The sequence below is a fragment of the Xenopus tropicalis genome, chromosome 10 (assembly GCF_000004195.4).
Source record: "Xenopus tropicalis strain Nigerian chromosome 10, UCB_Xtro_10.0, whole genome shotgun sequence".
NCBI lineage: Eukaryota > Metazoa > Chordata > Amphibia > Anura > Pipidae > Xenopus > Xenopus tropicalis.
Window position 1 is genome coordinate 38,968,427 of NC_030686.2, and position 21,783 is coordinate 38,990,209.

At 40.5% G+C, this 21,783-nt stretch overlaps 2 protein-coding genes across 2 annotated transcripts; both read left to right on the forward strand.

The window, feature by feature from the left end:
• Window positions 1-541: 541 nt before the first annotated feature.
• On the forward strand, window positions 542-4,599 carry LOC100493378 (chemokine-like receptor 1). Its single transcript, XM_018097820.2, has 2 exons — window positions 542-699; window positions 2,323-4,599. The coding sequence occupies exon 2, from the start codon at window positions 2,332-2,334 to the stop codon at window positions 3,526-3,528; it is 1,197 nt and encodes a 398-aa protein (XP_017953309.2). The 5' UTR covers window positions 542-699; window positions 2,323-2,331; the 3' UTR covers window positions 3,529-4,599.
• A 12,493-nt stretch (window positions 4,600-17,092) lies between these two features.
• LOC116407993 (C3a anaphylatoxin chemotactic receptor-like) lies at window positions 17,093-20,089 on the forward strand. The gene is made up of 2 exons (XM_031894601.1): window positions 17,093-17,449; window positions 18,896-20,089. The coding sequence occupies exons 1-2, from the start codon at window positions 17,441-17,443 to the stop codon at window positions 20,000-20,002; spliced, it is 1,116 nt and encodes a 371-aa protein (XP_031750461.1). The 5' UTR covers window positions 17,093-17,440; the 3' UTR covers window positions 20,003-20,089.
• Window positions 20,090-21,783: the final 1,694 nt, after the last annotated feature.

Below are 21,783 nucleotides of genomic sequence, written 5' to 3' on the forward strand. Positions count from 1 at the left end.
TTTCCCATGGAAAATTCTCCCTGTAATACATTACTAAAGTGGTGTTTCACTTTTAATCAACTTTTAGTATGTTATACAATGTCTTATTCCTAGCAACTTTGCAATTGGTCTTCATTATTTATCTTCTCGAGTTTTAATCATCAAATGGAAAAGCTCTGTGATCTTATAATTTTGTTAATTATGTTTCCTTAACTTTCTATTCACTCCCTCTCCTATTCATAATCCAGTGTCTCCTTCAACTCTCTAACTGGTTGCTAAGGTAAACAAGTCCCTAGCAACCTGAAATTCCAAACTGGAGAGCTGCTGAACAAAAAGCTAAAGAACAGAAAAACCACGAAAAATAAAAAATGAAAACCAATTACTAATTGTCTCAGAATATCAATGTCTATGTCATAGTAAAGATTAGTTTGAAGGTGAATAATCACTTTAGTAAATGTAACAGGACTTGCTCCCAGCTGATAAGAAATGAGGCCTATAGTTACTAACTACTAATAAACAGAGTACAGAGAACTTTATTTTACATTTGACACAGGAAAACGAATCTAACAACGCTGCTTTCCTTCCTCTGAAACATTATCTTCTCAGTGTAAATGTAGATAAGCAATGCTAAGATAAATGGGTCAGTACCAAACTGCTACCAGAGCCATTGTGTCATCTGACTGCTGAACTGTGAGAGTATTACAGCCTGTGCGGATCTAGGTAAGGCTTTATAGCTTTCTTTATAGCTTTCTTTATCATATACAATCTTTTTGATTAATCATTGCCCGTGTTGTAATCAACTTGTACGAATGATGGGACAAGCCGTTCCCCAAAAAGCTCCCAATAACGGGAAAGCCATCTCTTCTAGACTCCATTTGAATCAAATAATTACATTTTTTTTTTTAATTTGCTTTTACTCTGTAATAAAACAGTACTTTGTGCTTGAACTACAGTTTAAAATTATTATTAGTAGAGCTAAGGTATGGTGCTCTAAATTACAGAAAGACGGCGTCAGTCTATTGGCCAGTACCATAGATTCAACATTCCCAGACTTTAGGCTTGATCTGTGCCATGTGGTTTTATTGGCAAAATGCAATGGGGGGCTCAGAGGATTAATATAAGGCAATATTTCATTTTTGTAGCTGTTGTCCTGCTGTCCTCTCAACTAGACATGGGGGTTATGTAATAAAAGGCACCAGGAGCAGTAACCCATAGCAACCAATCAGCAGGTAGCACTTAGTGGTCAACAAACTTCTTATTGGTTCCTATGGGTTACTGCTCCTGGGCAAACTTAGTGCCTTTTATTACATATAGGGGTATCTGTCCTTGCTAAAAGCTGACAGTTCCACACAGGGTCCTACTTATCACTCTCCTCTTAGAAATAGAGAATAAGCATAAGGGCAGTAGCTCACAAAGCGTGTTGTTCCCGCACAGTAATCGCACTTCATACGGACAACAAAATACCTCGCCATAGCAAGCGATCACCATGGATAATTCACTTATGGCCCTCAGCAGTATTATGGCCCTCAGCAGGCAGTTTGTACAAATATAAAATTTGAATGACACACCTGTGGCAGTTTGTATTACAGACTATGGTACAAAGTACCCTGCGTGTAGTTGCCCTAACCCCACAGTTCCCACAAACAGCCCTGGTGTATTAATATCTAAAATGACATTCACTAGTTTACTACCAATAACAGTTGCTGAATAAAAGCTTTGGTTTATCATCTGAGCTCTTCTTGCAAGCCAGGGATTTAATACCATTAATACCATATTGTGATGTAGACATTGATATTCTGAGACAATTTGCAATTGGTTTTCATTTTTTGTGGTTTTTCCAATATTTAGCTTTTTGTTTAGCATCTCTTCAGTTCGTAATTTCAGCAGCTATCTGATTGCTAGGGTCTTGTTTACCTTAGCAACCAGGCAGTGGTTAACAAAGAGACTGGAATACTTATGGGGGGGGGAGAACTAAATAGAAAGATGAGTAATAAAAAGTAACAATAACATTGTAGCATCATAGAGCAATAGCTTTTGTTTACTAGGGTCAGTGACCCCCATTGGAAAGCTGGAAATATATATAAAACCAATTGCAAGGTTGCTGGGAATAGGACATTCTATAACATACTAAAACTTAAAGGTGAATCGCCCCTTTAATAAGAGGGTTAATGCAAGAAATTGGATAAGCTAGGTCTCAGTGGTCACTGACATTGTCCACAGAATCCATGAACTTTCATAGATAAATATTATTCTATTAAGCATAGAATATGTGTATTGGGGAAGCCTGTATGTGAGCGAGGGTCCAACACAAGTCTTACTGATCCATTAAACTTTTATTTTCAGGCTCTACCAATGGACGAACGGCTCCTCTCTGAAAATCTCTGCTACTTCTTCTGGGACCTAATTCATAGCCAACAGGGTGGTGTCCAAGACATAGAAAGCATCTTTGAACCACCGCCACTCGCCCACCATGTAGTGTTAGTGGGGTCCACTCTTATCTGTGCAATAGGTTTGATTGGAAATGCTCTGGTTATCTATGTTACTGGGTTTGTCATGAAGAGCCATAAGTGCAAAATCTGGTTTCTGAACTTGGCCGTAGCGGATCTCATATATCTCCTGTGCATGCCCCTTCAAATTGCTGCTGACTTTACAGGGAACTGGATCTTTGGGTTGGCTCTTTGTAAAACGTATTATTTTTTCTCCACGTGCAACAAATACGCTAGTGTTTTCATCATTACCGCCCTCAACATTGAGCGGGTCCTGTCTGTGGCTAAACCAATATGGCACCTGAGGTTCTTCTCGCGACGCATTTGCTTCTGGATCTGCTCAATCATTTGGTCAGTAACAGTGATCTTTAGCTTTCCCATAATATTTTTTAGCTCTATTTCTACCGATGATGATGGGAAGAGAGTTTGCAAGCAGTTTGGCTTCAGAAGCAGCCAAATGGATATCGGTGAAGATGAAGATTATGGGGCCTACGGAGAGAACACAACAGTCATTTCTATCACCAGCAATGAAAATGGGGGGTTCCCACATATCCGTGAGCAATGTAAATACAGTGACTGCTGCCTTAGTGCAAAAATGATTGAAATATGGAGTCACATGATCTTTGTAGCAAAAACTGTTATGATTCCAATGCTCTTGTTTGGCTGCATTATTCCTCTGTGTATTATTGTGCTTTCCAATGTCACTATTGCCATAAAGGTTAGCAAATCCCAAACACTGAAGCCTCCGCGACTGTACAAAATTGTAATCACAGTTGTCCTGGTTTATTTCCTAACCTGGATTCCAGGTGTCATAGGGTTGAATTTGGCTATCAATGCTATTTTTACCATGGACTACTCTCTGCTGGCTAAAATAAGCGTGTATTTACCTCTGCTGGGAATGATAGCTGACATCAGTAGCTGCCTCAACCCTCTAATCTATGTGTTGGTTGGCCAAAGAGTACGAAACCTGCTCACGTGTTTCAAGAGGAAGAAGACAAGAGAGGACATTAAGTTGAGTTCTCATTCTGAACCTACACAGATGATTTTCATGAAGATGATTTAGCTCTACCAATGCTACAGTATATAAGATTTAGGTCCTACCTAATTATAAGCAACAGTGCCGAAACTAACTCCATACCTTTTAGGATCAAAGACTAAGCACTATGTGTCTAAATAGGGACAAATGGAAGATGTACTGCTTCTCCCTTAAAACTATACATGGCTAAACAAAATATTCTTTTCTTTGCATTATACAACTCAAAGGCCTATAGCACAGAGTGTTTTTTGTCCATCACTGACATCTGGTGGAGAACAGTGGAACACAAAATGTCCCTCTCCACCTGTCATCGCTCATTACTATTGAATGTTACAGAGCTCCATCTCTGTCCGTTATTCTGTTCATTTCTACAGAATTCAGGGTAATCACAGGTGGAAAGAGGCATTTTGCCAACTTCAGTTCCCCACAACCCAGACATTTTACATCTGCTGGCAGCTTTCCTATGACTGTTCTAGAGAACCATTAGGTGCTTTCTACTGTAGGATGCCAACCAATAACCATTTCATGAGTGGCTATCCAATCGCCTGCTGGGCCTGACATAGGAACACAGCAGTTCTTTCCTTGTATAAGTGGTTATCTGAGACAGGAGATGATCTCTGGGTTCTCCTCCAAAGATGTGTTTCATAAATAATTTATTAGGGCCTTCCTGATAAGAGTAATTACAAATTAATGAAAAATATAAGTCTTTTTTAGTGGTGAATACTTTGTTTCTCTGTACTAAGCACAAGGCACCAGCAAATCTGTGGACATTTAATATAATCATCAATAAAGGCTCCTCCATGCAGGGCCCTCTGTACTGTTCTTGCATAGATGAAGTTGCCTGGCTATTGGCTTCATTTTCCAGTGGTTGATGGTCTGTTGGTTTATATGGATTAAATATGCCTTACTTGCTTTTTGATTCATTTACATTATTAGTGCAAGATTGGCATATAGGATTTATTTAACCACGAGATAGTTCTTTATCTGTATATTAATAATAAAAAAATTGATAGTCGCTTATTAAATGTTATAACCTTTGAAAGATTTCCAGACTATCATTATGTTATTGTTCTGTACTGTCCCAATAAAGGATTCTTCTTTTTGAAAAGATTGATGTATTGGTATTTGTTATTATATTGCATCAGGCATAGTGAAGAGCGAAGGTTGGGCAGGTTCAGCCAAGAAAGGGAGATCCAGGGGCAGGTTCAGCCAAGAAAGTGAGATCCAGGGGCAGGTTCAGCCAAGAGAGGGAGTCCCAGGGGCAGGTTCAGCCAAGAGAGGGAGTTCCAGGGGCAGGTTCAGCCAAGAAAGGGAGTTCCAGGGGCAGGTTCAACCAAGAGAGGGAGTTCCAGGGGCAGGTTCAGCTAAGAAAGGGAGATCCAGGGGCAGGTTCAGCCAAGAAAGTGAGTTCCAGGGGCAGGTCCAGCCAGGAAAGGTAGTTCCAGGGGCAGGTTCAGCCAAGAAAGTGAGTTCCAGGGGCAGGTTCAGCCAAGAAAGGGAGTTCCAGGGGCAGGTCCAGCAAAGAGAGGGAGTTCCAGGGGCAGGTTCAGCCAAGAAAGGGAGTTCAAGGGGCAGGTTTATCCAAGAAAGGGAGTTCCAGGGGCAGGTTCAGCAAAGAGAGGGAGTTCCAGGGGCAGGTTCAGCCAAGAAAGGGAGTTCAAGGGGCAGGTTTATCCAAGAAAGGGAGTTCCAGGGGCAGGTTCAGCCAAGAAAGGGAGATCCAGGGGCAGGTTCAGGGGGAGGGGGGGCAATCCCCTCAGTCATTATAACATAGTCAGGCTGGGTGTAGATGAAAATCAGAAGGTACTTTGGATTGGGCTGAGTGTGGATTAAGAGTTGGGTTGAAAATATCTGACTTGCTCATCTCTAATCAGGCAAGTAAAGTGCAAAAAACTTGAATTTGGCATTTGAATTTAAAAAATGCCAAAAAGCTACCAAGTTCATATAGAAGTCAAAGGGATTTGTAATTCCAAAGTTTCAATTCCAATGAATGACATTTTACTGTGTTTAAAATGATTTTTCATGGTTTCAAGCGATCAGAATTCTTTCAACATAAATAAGTGCACATTTGAGATTTTCAAGGTTTTTCCAATTTGAGAAAATAAATTTGCCTCCCCAACATTTATGGCAAAGGTACATATTGCAGTTTGTGAGACAACTGTCTGCCTGGTTCTTCTCAAAATATAGGTAAACACTTTATTGTATAGGTATGGGACCTGTTATCCAGAATGCTTGGGTCCTGGGGTTTTCCAGATAAGGGGTCTTTCCCTAATTTGGGTCTCTATACTATAAGTCTATTTAAAGTCAATTTAAACATTAAACAAACCCAATAGGATAGTTTTGCCTGCAATACAAATTCATTGAATTTTAGTTGGGATCAAGTACAAGGGATTTGTACAATAGGACTCTATGGGATATGGCCTTCCCATAATTTTGAATTATGTTCAAAATCAAATAAAATAGTCTTTAACATGTATATTTCTTTATGACTTCTTTCTCAACCTCAAGATATGCACACATTTAGCTGGGTTTATGCCATTATAATTTCCCTCTGCTAATAGCTCCTGTGGCCACATCCATTTCCATGTGATAGGAAAGCAAGTACATAAAAACCCATGCAGTGCACACTCTGATTTTGTGGGTATTTGCCTATAAGACAGAGGAATGACAGGACCCTGGGCATCGGCGCTACAGAGCCAGGTAAAGCTTTCCGCAAGGAGCATATTTAGTTAGATAAATTGAATTTTATCACAGTTCCTGCTGGGGACATTTTAGCTCAGACTTCCCCTGATATTTGGTTATTAGTTATGTAACTCAAGCATTTAAAATTATAAATTATAGGGTTTTTGTACAGAGTCTCAGCAGGCAAGGCAGCAGAACGGAGCGGCCAGATACATAAACGTTCCAGTAAAGGCACGGGAATCCCCAGTTTGTGTTTTTCAGCTACAGAAAGTCCTATAACTCATTGCTGCTAACAATGGTTTTTGGTAGGAGGGGATGTAAACTCTTTTATGCCCTTATACAGGTAAATGTTGACAATGTAATATTGCCAATTGTGCTAAGATTGATCCTATTGTGTGTGTGCATATATTTATATAAAAGAAACAAAAGGAGCACTCCCTTATAATATGATATATTATAGCATAGGGTGGTTTGTCCCTGAAGAAGAACACATTTAGTGTTCGAAACGGTGGATTAATAAAGATTTTTTGTTCTTTGTGTCCCTGTGTGTGCGCCACTTCTTCATATACAGTAGTTGGGATCAAGTACAGGTACTGTTTTATTATCACAGAGAAAAGGGAATCATTTAACCATTAAATAAACCCAATAGGGCTGTTCTGCCCCCAATAAGGGGTAATTATATCTTAGTTGGGATCAAGTACAGGTACTGTTTTATTATTACAGAGAAAAGGGAATCATTTAACCATTAAATAAACCCAATAGGGCTGTTCTGCCCCCAATAAGGGGTAATTATATCTTAGTTGGGATCAAGTACAGGTACTGTTTTATTATTACAGAGAAAAGGGAATCATTTAACCATTAAATAAACCCAATAGGGCTGTTCTGCCCCCAATAAGGGGTAATTATATCTTAGTTGGGATCAAGTACAGGTACTGTTTTATTATTACAGAGAAAAGGGAATCATTTAACCATTAAATAAACCCAATAGGACTGTTCTGCCCCCAATAAGGGGTAATTATATCTTAGTTGGGATCAAGTACAGGTACTGTTTTATCAATAAATAGACATTTTTTTTTTTTTTGCTTAGAATTGAGTCTATTGGAGATGGGCTTTAGGGTATCAGATTCCCAGATAATGGCTCCCATACCTGTATATCATATTATAAGCTTTTAAGGTTTATGCTGCTACCCAGAAGGCATTGCAAAGAACTATCCCCTGGAGCTCTAAACAAGCTTTTCACAACTCCTATCATTGACTGCTATAAGGGAAAGCACTGTGCCTCCAAGCCACACAACAATTAATAGCCCCTCTTGGCATTTGATTATTTACTCAGAAAGAAATTGTATTGTCACCAATAAGGATTAATGCAGCTTAGTTGGGTTTTTAGTTAAGAGGTCCCATATCTGTAGTTGGATTAATATGGCACTGAGCAATTTATAAAATGAATTCCCTTTTGATATCTATTTGCATAATGCAATCAGCATGGACCTTGTTTTTCTGCCATTATGAACACTAACTGCAGTATGGGAAGGGGCCCAAACCAATTCTGCTGCCCTTGGCCTCTAAACTACCCTAAAACCAAGAAACACTTAAGGGGGTGATCACTATCTTCGCAAGTAGGTGGTAGATCTTACCAGTAGTGAAGATGGGTCAGGGTGCTCATGAACCAGACCTTTCAGCTTAGGGAGCCTTCATGGGAAAAATCATTTGGAGAGTAGTGCAGGGAGGCACTCCGGATACTCAAATATGTAGAGAAAAGCAGCCAATTGTGTATTAAAAAGCCAACTGTAGAAGCCTTTCTATTGGCCACCTTGTCTTTAAATAATGTGCCTGTTGTAAATAGAATTTAGCCTATGATTAAGTACCCTGCGGTACGAAACGCGTAAAGGCTTTCCTTGTTTTTTACATATGGACTAAATAAAACTTATACTTTTTAATACACAATCGGCTGCTTCTCTCTACATATTTGAGTATCCAGAGTGCCTGCCTGCACTACTCTCCAAATGATTTTACCCTAAAACCAACCCTTTACTGTATTTTAGGCTTCATCTGTAACTGTCATTTTCAGACAGAAGGACCAATATATGCTGAGTATGGCACCTCTGAATATGATTCCTACGAGACAATGGAAGAGATTCCTCAACCAGGTCCTTGGGATTTCAATGCAAGCTTCACTGATATCCCAGAGCCGGTCCGTTACGCCAGTTTTGTGCTATCTGTCGTCACCTGTGCCTTGGGCTTAGTCGGCAATGCCCTTGTTATCTGGGTTACTGGATTCCACATGAAGAAATACACTTGCAAGATTTGGTTTCTGAACTTGGCCGTGGCAGATTTTGCCTTTGCCCTCTGCTTGCCTCTTTATTGTGTTGCCTTATTTACAGACAACTGGCCATTCGGACGATACTCATGTAAAGTGTATAATTATGTCTCTACGTGTAATATGTATGCAAGTATTTTTATCATAACTACCCTAACCATCGACAGAGGTTTGGCAACGGCTAAACCAATATGGCACCATAAGTTTGCCTCTCGCCGTATTTGTTACTCAACCTGCGCAGTGATTTGGGTAATAACGGCTCTGTCCAGCCTTCCGGTATTCCTTTTAAGTGAAGAAGTGATTCATGGTGAAAAAGTGCAGTGCAAATTGGTATATGTTGAACAGGAGTTAATTACACTCAGCATTAGGGAAAAAGCAGTAAATTCCAGTGATGAATTCATGACAATGGGCTCTTTGGATACTATACCACCACCCGATATAACATCAGAAACATCCTTTCTAACAAAATGCATTCTAATTCCTTTCCTAGTGGTTGGTTACTTTATCCCTTTACTTGTCATACTATTCTCCAATATAATTATTGCTCATCAAGCCGGGAAATCCCAATCAGTGAAGTCTCCCAGACTGTACAGAATTATAATAGTGGTGATTCTGTTTTTCTTTCTGACATGGACACCGGTGGTTATAGCACAGATTATTTTGCTGGTCTCTCTGAACAATCACAACTTAATACTCATTTCCCAGATACACAGGATTATGCCTCTGATGACCAGCATAGCGTATACTAACTCCTGTATAAACCCTTTCATATACGCACTGGCTGGTACCCAAGTTAGAGGAGAAATTACAGAATACATAAGCAGTATAAGCCAATTGTTTTCAAAAAGCTCAGCCTCGAGAACTTCTTCTGTAGAACCATAGTAAAGTATATATATATGTTTTTGTGTATGTATATTTATAAATGTTGTCTGTGTATTTCCCAGCATATTTACATGTCCCAATAACTACCCCAACAGCATTACGAATGGTAATTCATGCAAAGGGAACCTGATTAAGTACTGTATGAGGAACACTTGGGCAATTTGTTGCACATGGTGAGGAATTCTGCAATATGATGCCATACAGGATAAAGGAGGGTTCCAAGGCATATTTAGGAAATTACACACCAAAATGCCCCTATGTGAGTTCTGATGATAATCTCATACACATATAATACAAAAGGTGCAAAGACCATACCATACGTAAAAAGCTCAAAAGTCATCTTGAGGGTATCAGGGGCACAGTGTCCAGAAACAGGAGAATCAGTAGATCATCAAGAACATCTCAAGCAGAGAACTAGGACAGATGATAGAGAAGAGCCATTAGGGTGAGCAAAAGTATAGGAGCATCAGGTCTGGTAGGGGAAATGCAAAACTATATCAGAGATGTCCATGGGTTTATTGTTTAGTTGCCTTCAGTTTTTTAGCCCTGGCACCTTGGAAAACATACAGTTACCCCTCTATATTCACAGCCCAAACAGATCAGGTTTTTGTTGCAAAAATAAATGAGTAGACCCAAACCCAAAGGAACAGTCTTTTCTTTTAATACACTTCTATCTTGTTGTATATGTGAATAAAATGGAAGAAAACTTGATCTAATCTTACTTGAGTCGTCCGTTCTTAAACAAAAAATAGATTAATATCAAACTGTAATCTATTTGGGCCAGAAAACAACATTTGTATTCTTGATTGGTCGCTCGATTTCCTTTCTTTCATAGGGTCTAGGACTAGAGAAATACAAGTGATCCATATAAGCTGCACATACTGTAGCTGCAGTTTTCCTAGATCCCAGCAGATTATTGGTTATGGTGCCTTATAATGTCCATTTAGTCAGATGACCAGATTTTCCCTCTAACAGCAATTTACCACATCCTTTTGATATCATTAGCAATAGTTTGGAGCTGAACAGTCAGGTCAGACAGTTGTTGCTCAAAAATGCAAAACCAAACATGGAGGAGCAGCCATTTGTACTTGTGGGGACCAGGCGAGTGTCACCAAGATGAACTGGGAAGTGATTCTGGGAATCCCATATAGATTGTAAGCTCTACAGGGCAGGGACCTCCATCCTCTTGTGTCTTTGACTCTTAACTTATTGCAACTGTATTTATCTTGTATTTATCTGTATGTATTGTTATACTTTATATTTTACTATTATCTTAATAACTACAGTACAGCGCTGCGTACATAAGTAGCGCTTTATAAATAAAGATATACATACATACATACATATGGTGCTTATCTAGTGCAGCCTGCATAAGCAAACTTTATCTCAACGTGTCCTTGTTGCTTTTCTTATTCCTAGACATAAACAGGATCGGACTGGGGGGGTGGAGGGCCCACCGGGGCCCACCAGGGGCCCCGCACCCCCCAAGGTACCCCTGCCGGCCACGTGCCCCGCCACACTCCCCCAACCCCCGCAGGGGACCCCTCCAGTCACCCTCCCCTGAGCGAGCATAAGTGAAACGCATCAGGGGAGGACACCGGCAGCCTGGGGGAGAGGCAAAAGGCATCAGATCATCAAGCATCAGGCCCAGTCCAACCCTGGACATAAAAGTAACACCCGGGCAATCCATAACTAAATGGCTGCATCATTAAAGTCCCTGCTCTTACTATTTGCTGCCTGTTCTAATCAGCAGGTAGCATTTACAGGTTACCAGTTAAAAAACAAATCTTACAGGTTGCTATGGTTTACTGCTCCTGGGCACACTTAGTGCCTTTTATTACATATGGGGGTAAGTGCAATGTCACATGGCATTTTACTTCATCTGTAAATGAGAAGTCCAGTTGTATTAGACTTAATTCTACTAGATACTGTATATCATGACCTGGATGAATGAGAATATTCATAGACATACAACAACAATGCTGTTTCTGTTTCTCTTTTATCCAGAGATCCAACTGGCCCAAGGGGGATAGAACACTTCTTTACTCCATTAGGGACCTAAAAGAGAGTGAGGCTAAGAGAAACCGGCATAGGAGCTCCTACCACTTCCAGAAAGCCGAAGACAATAAGAAAAGGATTTGGGTATATTTAATTGATCTAATTTTAAATGAAATAAAAATCATATCACATTATTTGGCATAGGGCTTAATTATACTCCTGTTAATAAAGTCAATGGTTTTGGATGTAGCCGCTCAATCTCTTTATACAAATATACACTACGATTTAGGAGTTGAAGCAGTAACAATTATTCTTACTAGAGATCCTTTCCTGCCTCCACACCAGATACAGTTTATTTTAGATAGTATTATCCTCACTATTAACCATAATTATTCCCGGGACTATATTTATTTCCAAACCTGCGGGACAGCCATGGGGACCAGGTTCAACCAGAGCTACGCAAACCTCTTCCTGGGGCATTGGGAATAAGTCTGGGATTGGGGCTCAGGCCGGTGGGGGGGAACCTGGTTCTATATAAACATTTTATCGATGATATTCTAGTCATTTGGAAAGGCCCTGGAGAAGCTTTAATTGCTGAATTAAATCTGAACAATATTGGGGTCTCATTTACCTCTACTATAAACCCAGTTCAGATAATAGTACTGGATCTAGTGCTAAGGGGAGAGAATGGCTTGGCAATCAGTCATAAACATTCTAAGGAGATCTCAGCAAACAGCTATTTATATAGATCCAGCAATCATCACCCAAAATGGCTGACAAATATTCCCTTTAGTCAGTTTTTAAGATTAAGGAGAAATGATACTCCCCTCGAGGCCTTTATAAGGAAACTGATCTACTTTTCCTTATTTGGCTCATAGACAAGGCAAGCAATGATAATACTAATGTTGTACATAATACTCTTTTACGCTATATTTACATTTAGTTTTAGACACTAAACCTAAAGCAGCATTCAAAAAAGCATAAAGTCTACGTAATATATCAGCACCGGGTAGATTTGTTAATCCTAACCCTATAGGCAAAACTGAAATACAAGTGGGAATGTACAAATGTGGGGAAAGAAGATGTATAACCTGCGCTTTTGTCGCCCATAAAACGGATTCTTTTTCATCAAAAATGGCAGGTCTAACAGTTCCATTAAAATAGAGATTAACTTGTTCCTCTCGAGGCTCTACCTCCTCCTAGTTGTGGGCTTTAGTACGTAGGGCAAACCAAGAGGGACTTAGTGGGCTGAGTGTAATGGGTATTAAGCAAATGGTTGATTTCCATTCTGAGCAGATGTTGGTTTATTACAACAGAAAGAAAGTTATTGGATCTATATCTAGTATAAATAAATCTAAAGCAACTGGACTTGTTAAGTAATCATTGAAGACGTTCCACTACTCATCCGAGCAGCTTCTTCAGTTCAACTGACTGGTATGAGTAGCTGCTCGGATGAGTACTGAAACGTCTTCAATGATTACTTAACAAGTCCAGTTGCTTTAAATTTATGTATACTAGATATACCATGACCTGGATGAATGAAAATCTTCATAGACATTGGATCTATAAGTTACAGACACTCTCCCCTTACGGTCTTAATGAAATGTCTGATTTGACTACTATTTAAAAAATGTTCATATTATGCCTTTTAGTAGCGTTTCTTTGCCCCATATTAATACATGTATATCATTTTAGTTATTTTTATATAGCCAACTGATGTTGCCAAGGTTCTGTACCTCGACAACGGGTAGTTCAATGTAGGTTCCAGAGAGACATGAATTAATCTCCCCCCGTTGGTGACATCTAAGAAGTTTCCTAGTGGGTTTATGGGCATTTCCTTTGTTCTTCTATTGGCAAGGATCCATTTGCACAGTAATATGGAATATGAACATTAATGCCCCTGATGAAGTCTGAATCAAGGCGAAACGCGTTGGGCTTTTGCTCTGGACTGTATTACTTATAAGCTGATTGTACTACTGAAATTTGTAAACGCAATACTTTTTTATTTAATTTTTATCACTAATTTTATACTATGGAAGCACGCCCCTCTCTTTTTTTAAACCCTACACCCCTTCCTGCCCCTGCTCTGTGCTGTCATTGCTTGATATGGAAGTTACATAGGTTTAGGGGCCCCAATGATGCTGCTGTGGGGCCCAATAACTAGTCAGTAGTTGCTCATAAGAATAACGAATGTGCTATTAAATCAGTATTTTAACTAGGTGGAGTTTATACATACGTTTCTTTGAAAGTAATTTAAGTTTTTGCATACGTTATGTAAGTTACGTAAACGTAGGGGCCCAATGATATTGCTGTGGGGCCCAATAACCATTCCTCTACTGGAGGGTTCATGCTGACGTTACTCTATAATAAGCAGTTCATATAAATAGTCAAAATGAATAATTAATATGGGGGCATTGGAATTTTTTCCTCCAGTTTTTTGTTCATTGGCGGTTAGTTTTTCTAGCTTTTCTAGCTTGATAGGTTAGTTACGTAAGATTCTAGGCAGTTTTTGACTTGTAAATTGTGTAAGTGTTGCCGTAAATTTATATCTATGTTCACAACGTGGCTGGGCCCCCATACGGCAGAGGATCCCACCTGGCCCGGCACAACTGTACCCCCCTGATGGCGGCCCTGGCCTGTTAGTATCATTACAGAGAGCATTGTGTATTTGAACATACAGTATATGGGTTCTAATTTCCCAGACTTTTCTAGACTACCATTGTGCTATTGATTCTGCTAACAGCTCCTTGGGTGATGAATTTCTGTAGTTTGCAGAATGGCAAATGTTAAATATTCCATTAGTTCTCACAATATTAATAAAGAACAACTTAAATGGCAACCTTGAAAATGATATCATATCTGGTAAAATGGTGAGGTGTCTAGGTTGCCTTTACTATCATTACACCAGCGACTTACAAAGCACATAACAAAAACGTTATGACAAACTGGGGTCTAACAAGAAATCGGTACAGTTACAGACTTATTATGATCTAGAGAAATTGGAAACACTTATGCGGTTGAGCATCATCAAGACTAAAAGTGCTAATTGCAAAGAAACATATTGCTTTTTAAGAGGCTTTTCTCCCCAACGCTTCTCAGAGGTAAACACTTTCATTGCTTGTATATCTTTAACCAAAACAACTACTGAAACTGTTTGGGTCAAATGGAAAGCTCAAAAATCTACTCTGTGAGCTTCACCCTCAGCAGAAGATATAGTTGGGTTACGTAATCATCAATTTCCTCTGTTAATAGCTCCTGTGGTTATTCCCATTTCCATTTGATAGGAAAACAACAACATCAACAACGAATTAGGATCTTAATTGCCCCCCTTACAGTGAATTTGTGGATATTTAGCTCTGAGACTGTGGAAAGACAGGACCCTGGGCAGCTGCACTGTAGACTCAGGTATGGTATTGCACTTTTATTTTATCATGGTTCCTACTGAGGATATTTAAGCTTATACTTTTTTTAACGTTTGGTACTTTATCATGTAACTCAGAGCATCTTTATTATATGGAAAGACAGGTTATAGGGTATTTTAATAGAGCCCCAGGGCAAGGGGCTTCTTGTTACAATCATATCTATCCCTCAGTCCAGTTGTTTTAGACTTTAGGCTCTACTAGATACTGTTTATCAGTGATCCCCAACCAGTGGCTCGTGAGCAACATGTTGCTCCCCAATCCCTTGGATGTTGCCCCAGTGGCCTCAAAGCAGGTGCTTATTCTTGAATTTCTGGTAAGGAGGCAAGTTTTGGTTGAATAAAAGCCAAGTATAATGCCAAACAGAGCCTTCTGTAGGCTGCCAGTCCACATAGGGGCTATTAAGTAGCCAATTATTGCTCTTATTGGCACCCCCAGGAACCTATTTCATGCCTGTGTTGCTCCCCAACACTTTTTCCATTTAAACGTGGCTCACAAGTATAAAAGGTTGGGGATCTCTGCTGTATATCATGACCTGGATGAATTAGAATCTTCATAGATATATTCCTCCGTATTAAAGACTCATTAAGCTACCTTAAATTTATCTGCTGTATTTTATAATTACTCCCTGGATGCTTCTTCAAAACTTGATCAACCCAGTTATGTGGGAGTTCTAGCTGGTATTCAATTCCATCCCTAAAGAACGTAGGCTAGCCCTATATGGCTTAATATAACTAGCCAACTTTGCCACTTCTGAGTTAGCAACTTGCTGACCCAGGCATGGGGCCAAAACACTGGTCTTCTCGAACCAAGACCTGGTCAAGGTTTAGCCAGATTTCATTAGTGGTGGCTGAAGAATAGTGTCAGGGAAGTATCATGCTGGCCCATGGATGCATTCCTCTCCCAACAGGTCTGCACTGGCACCAAACTGATTGGACTATTGGTCCAAAGACAAAAACACATTTTGGTGCACCGTCTGAGCAATCAAATGGGGCAAATTTGGAAGTCTCACTAAACAAGTTGCATTTCCAGTGTAGTGTTAGTTTAAGGGGCTTATTCATGCTGTGTACAATTATTGACGCCAGGAAAACTTTGCAAAGCTGTGTTCGCTTTTTAAGCAACCTAATCGCTGTATATCATGCAGTTATTTAATGCCATTATATTTATGCCATAACCGACTGAAGTCACTGGGGAAAATGTAGGCAGCAAGTAAATGCCTAAGATATGTTGCTTTATGTTGGAATTTCATGAGGAAAAACTTTTATGGCTTGTTTTTTACATGCCAGTACCTGGTGAGTGGATGGTGATGTGTGGTATATTTGGTCTCTGTTTTAATAACCCCCCTAAGACTTTAAATTAGTGATCCCCCAACCTTTTATTACTCATGAGCCACACTCAGATGTAAAAACTGGAAAAAGTTCCTAAAAGATTCAAAATAAGGTCTATGATTGGCTATTTGGTAGCCCCATATGGACTGCTGGCCTGAAGGAGGCTCTGCTTGAAGTAAAAAAGTGTCTCTGTGCTTTCAAAACTTGTCTCCAAAATGGCACCTACTTTGAGGCCACTCGGAGCAACATCGATGGGGGTGGTCAGCTCATGTTGCTCACAAGTCGCTGGTTGGGGATCACTGGTTTAAACAAAGCTTCTATGAATTGGGAGTATACATTCTTGGTCTAGACGCAAATGAAAGCAGGAAATAGCCCCCAGAACCAAGGGGGAAAGCCAAAATAATCACCAGTGCTCCTTTGTGCACTGCAAATGCCTATTATGGGACTCCTCTCTGTTACCTTCTCTTCTGCTGCTCGTGTAAAGGGGGAAACCACACTGGATACTTGAATAAGGCTTCTTCAATATGCCATAAGTGCTAGCCATTGCCCCTCTTTGAGTCCTAGTAGTACCCCAGGGGAAACCTGTCACCAACCTGTAATGCTGCCCAGTGCCACTTATTTACCCTGTAGTGTTATTTATAGGGCAATGGCTCTGGCAACTGAAGCAAGTATAATGCCCCAAGCAACAATCAGAACTAATGTTTTATATTAAGAGTGAATGTTTATTTAGTGCAATATATTCCTTTTCCAAGGAAAAGGGTTTTCCTCTTTAATTTCTTTATCATGTGATGATGATGCATTTTGCCAGGGAACCTTACATGGAAACGTGTGAGCAACTAGTTATTATCTTCTGGAAGCATTAATAAAGATCTAAATGTCAAGATGTTCTCTGTCGATATTTTGCCATGGGAAGGAGATAATTGGCACACAGAACAATTCCAAACATGGTGCTTTTTTCAGCAATAGAAAATTACTAGGAACAATATAAGCTCCTTAGGGCTTTTGTATAAACAACAGGACATCAACAAACACATTTTATGTGAAGCAATTATCACCCGTGTTTGTGGTTTTTATACCATTTATTATGCCCCCTAGGAATCCTTTCTCGGTCCCTTTTTCTACTGAATGCAAACAGTGCTCGGATCTTCAGGTTGCTCTGCTTGATGCATATAAATTCTCTGGATGTCCCGATACTAGAAAAGCTTGAGGAGGCAAAGGAGCAACACTGGTCACTAGCTAAGGCCTGAAAAGGATCAAATAACAAGCACAGCCTCGGATAAGAGCAGTTATACGACTTGTTTGCCAACAGAATAATGAACACGGTAAGTACACTTATACTTTTTAAATGCTGTGTGCTTGTATGTATGTATATCTTTATTTATAAAGCGCTACTTATGTACGCAGCGCTGTACAGTAGAATACATTAATCGAAACAGGGGGTTATTAAGATAATAATAGATAAATACAAAGTACAACAATAAATACAGATAGATACAAGATAAATACAGTTGCAATAAGTTAAGAGTCAAAGACACAAGAGGATGGAAGTCCCTGCCCCGTAGAGCTTACAATCTATATGGGAGGGTAACTTACAGACACAAATAGGAAAATGGAGTATAAGTGCTCTAGGTCACAGTGGGTGACACTACAATATAAGTGCTGATTCCCAGATCAGGTGCTGGGTGAGTGCTTGGTGACATGTTTATATAATTTCCATTAAAAAAATGTTTTATTACATGTATATATGTGCCAGCTGTTACAATATATTCTATTAGAATTCACTCACTAAATAACTGTCCCTTTGTAACATAGTAACATAGTAAGTTGGGTTGAAAAAAGACACACGTCCATCACGTTCAACCATAATGCCTATATATAACCTGCCTAACTACTAGTTGATCCAAAGGAAGGCAAAAAAACCCATCTGAAGCCTCTCTAATTTGCCGCAGAGGGGAAAAAATTCCTTCCTTTGGGATTTCCTAGATCAAATGAAATCCCTTTTGATATCAGCAAGTGTTTTAGTGTTTTGCCAGCGGTTGCTAAAGAGAGATATATAGGAATAAGTTAGAGGTATAGGTATGGTATTGTCTTTATTGGTAGGTAGGTTTTAGTTAGGTAGGAAAAGGGAAGAGAGGGATTAGTAAGGGAATAAATTAAGATAAGGAGATAATACCAGGTAAGTCCATTGTCTATAAGCCATATTGCTTTATTTTAGGATGAGGTCTTTTTTTTTTCCCTTTTTGTTGGTTATTGTTGTTGGCCATCTTGCGGGGTGGGTACTGTAGTTTCACGGTATACATTCCATTGTGCCCATATTTTATTGTATTGCTCCTTTTTGTTAATGTCATTCCAGGCTGCCATTTGTTCCCCTGAGGCTCTTACGTCCATGTTTTGTAGTATTTGTTTAATTTCGAAGGGGCCTCCTGTTTTCCACCCTTTTGCTATGAGTGTGGGGGTCACATATAAAATGTGGAATAGGAGTTTTTCTTTGGGGGTTAGGGATAGTTTCGGGGAAATGCATTATCAGTGCTGCTTCTGGTGTTTTTGGTAATTTTATTGTAAAAACTTGTTGCCATATGTTGCTTACTCTTGGGCAGTGCCACCACATGTGTAAGTCCCTTGGTGGTCACATCTTCTCCAGCACGTGGTGGGATATGTTGCTGAGATGTGGTGGAGTCGACCTGGTGTTAAGTGCCATCTATATAAGAGTTTTATAATGGGCAGCATTTTAGGCTACACCGGTAACTGTCAGTTTATCCCTTTTTCAGACGGAGGAACCCTCGATGCCAAAAGCAGAGAGTCTTACAGCAGACCCTTGCCGTGACAGCATTAAACTCCAAGCAAACTTCACTCAAATCTCAGAGCCGGTCCGTTACGCCAGTTTTGTGTTATCCGTCCTCACCTGTGCCTTGGGCTTAGTCGGCAATGCTCTTGTTATCTGGGTAACTGGATTCCACATGAAGAAACACAGGTCCAAGATTTGGTTTCTGAACTTGGCCGTGGCAGATTTTGCCTTTGCCCTCTGCTTGCCTCTTTATTGTGTTGCCTTATTTACAGACAACTGGCCAATCGGACGATACTCATGTAAAGTGTATAATTATGTCTCTACGTGTAATATGTATGCAAGTATTTTTATCATAACTACCCTAACCATCGACAGAGTTTTGGCAACGGCTAAACCAATATGGCACCATAAGTTTGCCTCTCGCCGTATTTGTTACTCAACCTGCGCAGTGATTTGGGTAATAACGGCTCTGTCCAGCCTTCCGGTATTCCTTTTAAGTGAGACAGTTATTCATGGTGAAAATGTGCAGTGCAAGTTGGTAAATGCTGAAAAGAGCTCAGCTACACTCGGCATTAGGAAAAGACAGGAGCCACAGTCTGGAAGCTCTCTAGAAACTTTATCTGTCCCCGAAACATCATGTGACGTGGATATTGCAGAAAATTACTTTTTAACAAAAAGCATTCTAATTCCTTTCCTAGTGGTTGGTTACTTTATCCCACTGCTTGTCATACTATTCTCCAATATAATTATTGCTCATCAAGCCGGGAAATCCCAATCAGTGAAGTCTCCCAGACTGTACAGAATTATAATAGTGGTGATTCTGTTTTTCTTTCTGACATGGACACCGGTGGTTATAGCACAGATTATTTTGCTGGTCTCTCTGAACAATCACAACTTAATACTCATGTCCCAGATACACAGGATTATGCCTCTGATGACCAGCATAGCGTATACTAACTCCTGTATAAACCCTTTCATATACGCACTGGCTGGTACCCAGCTTAGAGAAGAAATTTCAGGTTTCATAAGTAGCACAAGAAAGTCACTTTCAAAAAGTTCAACCTCTGGCAGATCTTATGTAGAACAATAATAAAGAGTTATACTATATTTAATAGGGACGCACCGAATCCAGGATTCAGTTCGGTATTTGGCCAGGATTCAGCCTTTTTTGGCAGGATTTGGCCGAACCTAATTCTAATTCTAAATAGGGGTTGAATGTTAGGGGGGAAAAAAGATAAAAAAAAAAAAAAAGATTAACCCTTCCAGATCCTAATTAGCAATTAGCTAATTTATGCTAATCAGGATTAGGTTCGGCCAAATCCGAACCCTGCCAAAAAAGGCTGAATCCTGGATTCAGTGCATTCCTATTAAATATAGTATAACTCTTTATTATTGTTCAACATAAGATCCCACGGATGGATTTGGGGGTTCGGCCGAACCCAAAAAAACTGGGTTCGGTGGATCCCTAATATTTAATTACATATATTTTCAGGCCCGGACTGGCAATTTGTGGATCCTAGCAAGTGCCAGTGGCAAGGTTGGACTGAGCTAGCGGGACACCAGGAGAAAACCCAGTGGTCCTGGCCCTCGTGGGCCCGCTGACCCAGACCCTCTCTCCCCCACTGCCCTCCCTCCCCTGATTGTGGTGAAGTATAAGGTATGCAGGTGGAGGGGCTGGCTGAGGGTTAGCGATCGGGTCGGGGAACCTGTGGTAGCTGCCCCGGTGGGCTTTGCATACCCCAGTCTGACCTTGGCCAGAGGGGCTGCTGTAAGATGCCATAGACAGTCACTATTTATTGGGCTGGGGGGGGGGCTGTTTGGGCCTCTGGGTACTTGGAATGCCAGGGCCCAGGCCCAGACTGGCAATCTGTGGGTTCAGGCAAATGCCAGAGGGGCTGCTGTAAGGTGCCATAGACAGTCACTATTTATTGGGCTGGGGGGGGGGCTGTTTGGGCCTCTGGGTACTTGGAATGCCAGGACCCAGGCCCAGACTGGCAATCTGTGGGTTCAGGCAAATGCCAGAGGGGCTGCTGTAAGATGCCATAGACAGTCACTATTTATTGGGCTGGGGGGGCTGTTTGGGCCTCTGGGTACTTGGAATGCCAGGGCCCAGGCCCAGACTGGCAATCTGTGGGTTCAGGCAAATGCCAGAGGGGCTGCTGTAAGATGCCATAGACAGTCACTATTTATTGGGCTGGGGGGGCTGTTTGGGCCTCTGGGTACTTGAATTGCCAGGAACTATTTTGAATCCCAGTCCAGGTCTTTATGTATTTAAAAGTAGTGGTAATCATTTTCCTGTATAAAGGCCAGACTTTATGGATACATTAAAGATTTTCGCCTGGCATGGAACCCATGGGCTGTGCATTGCTTCATAACTGGCAAAAGGCCAAAAATGCTTCGGGACAGCAGGCACCAGGATATTTTTCTATTTATATCATCCCAATTCATTAATGCCCCCAAGTAAAGTTATTGGCTCCTGGTGAAATGAGCAAAGCCAATTCCTACTGCTGCTTAATATCCCCAGCACAGTGGGAATGCTAGGCCACCACCAATATATAAAACTACTTATTAAACTCTTAGAGAATAAGCCATCACCACTCTGAATACAACTGTAATAACTATTATACAGTGTCCATTTTCTCACGTGCCACTCTGAAAAATCTGCTCAATAACCATCTTAACTTATCCATACCCAATCTGCCCTACACCAAGTCATAGGCCACTATGCTCTAAATAAAGCTCCATGGCTTCCCTAGCAGATTGCACAGAGCATTGTGTAGTTCATACAACATCTGTCCTTTATATAAGCACCAATGTCCTATAGGTAGGGTGGAAGTGAATGCAAGAACTTTAGGGGCCCTGTTACTATTG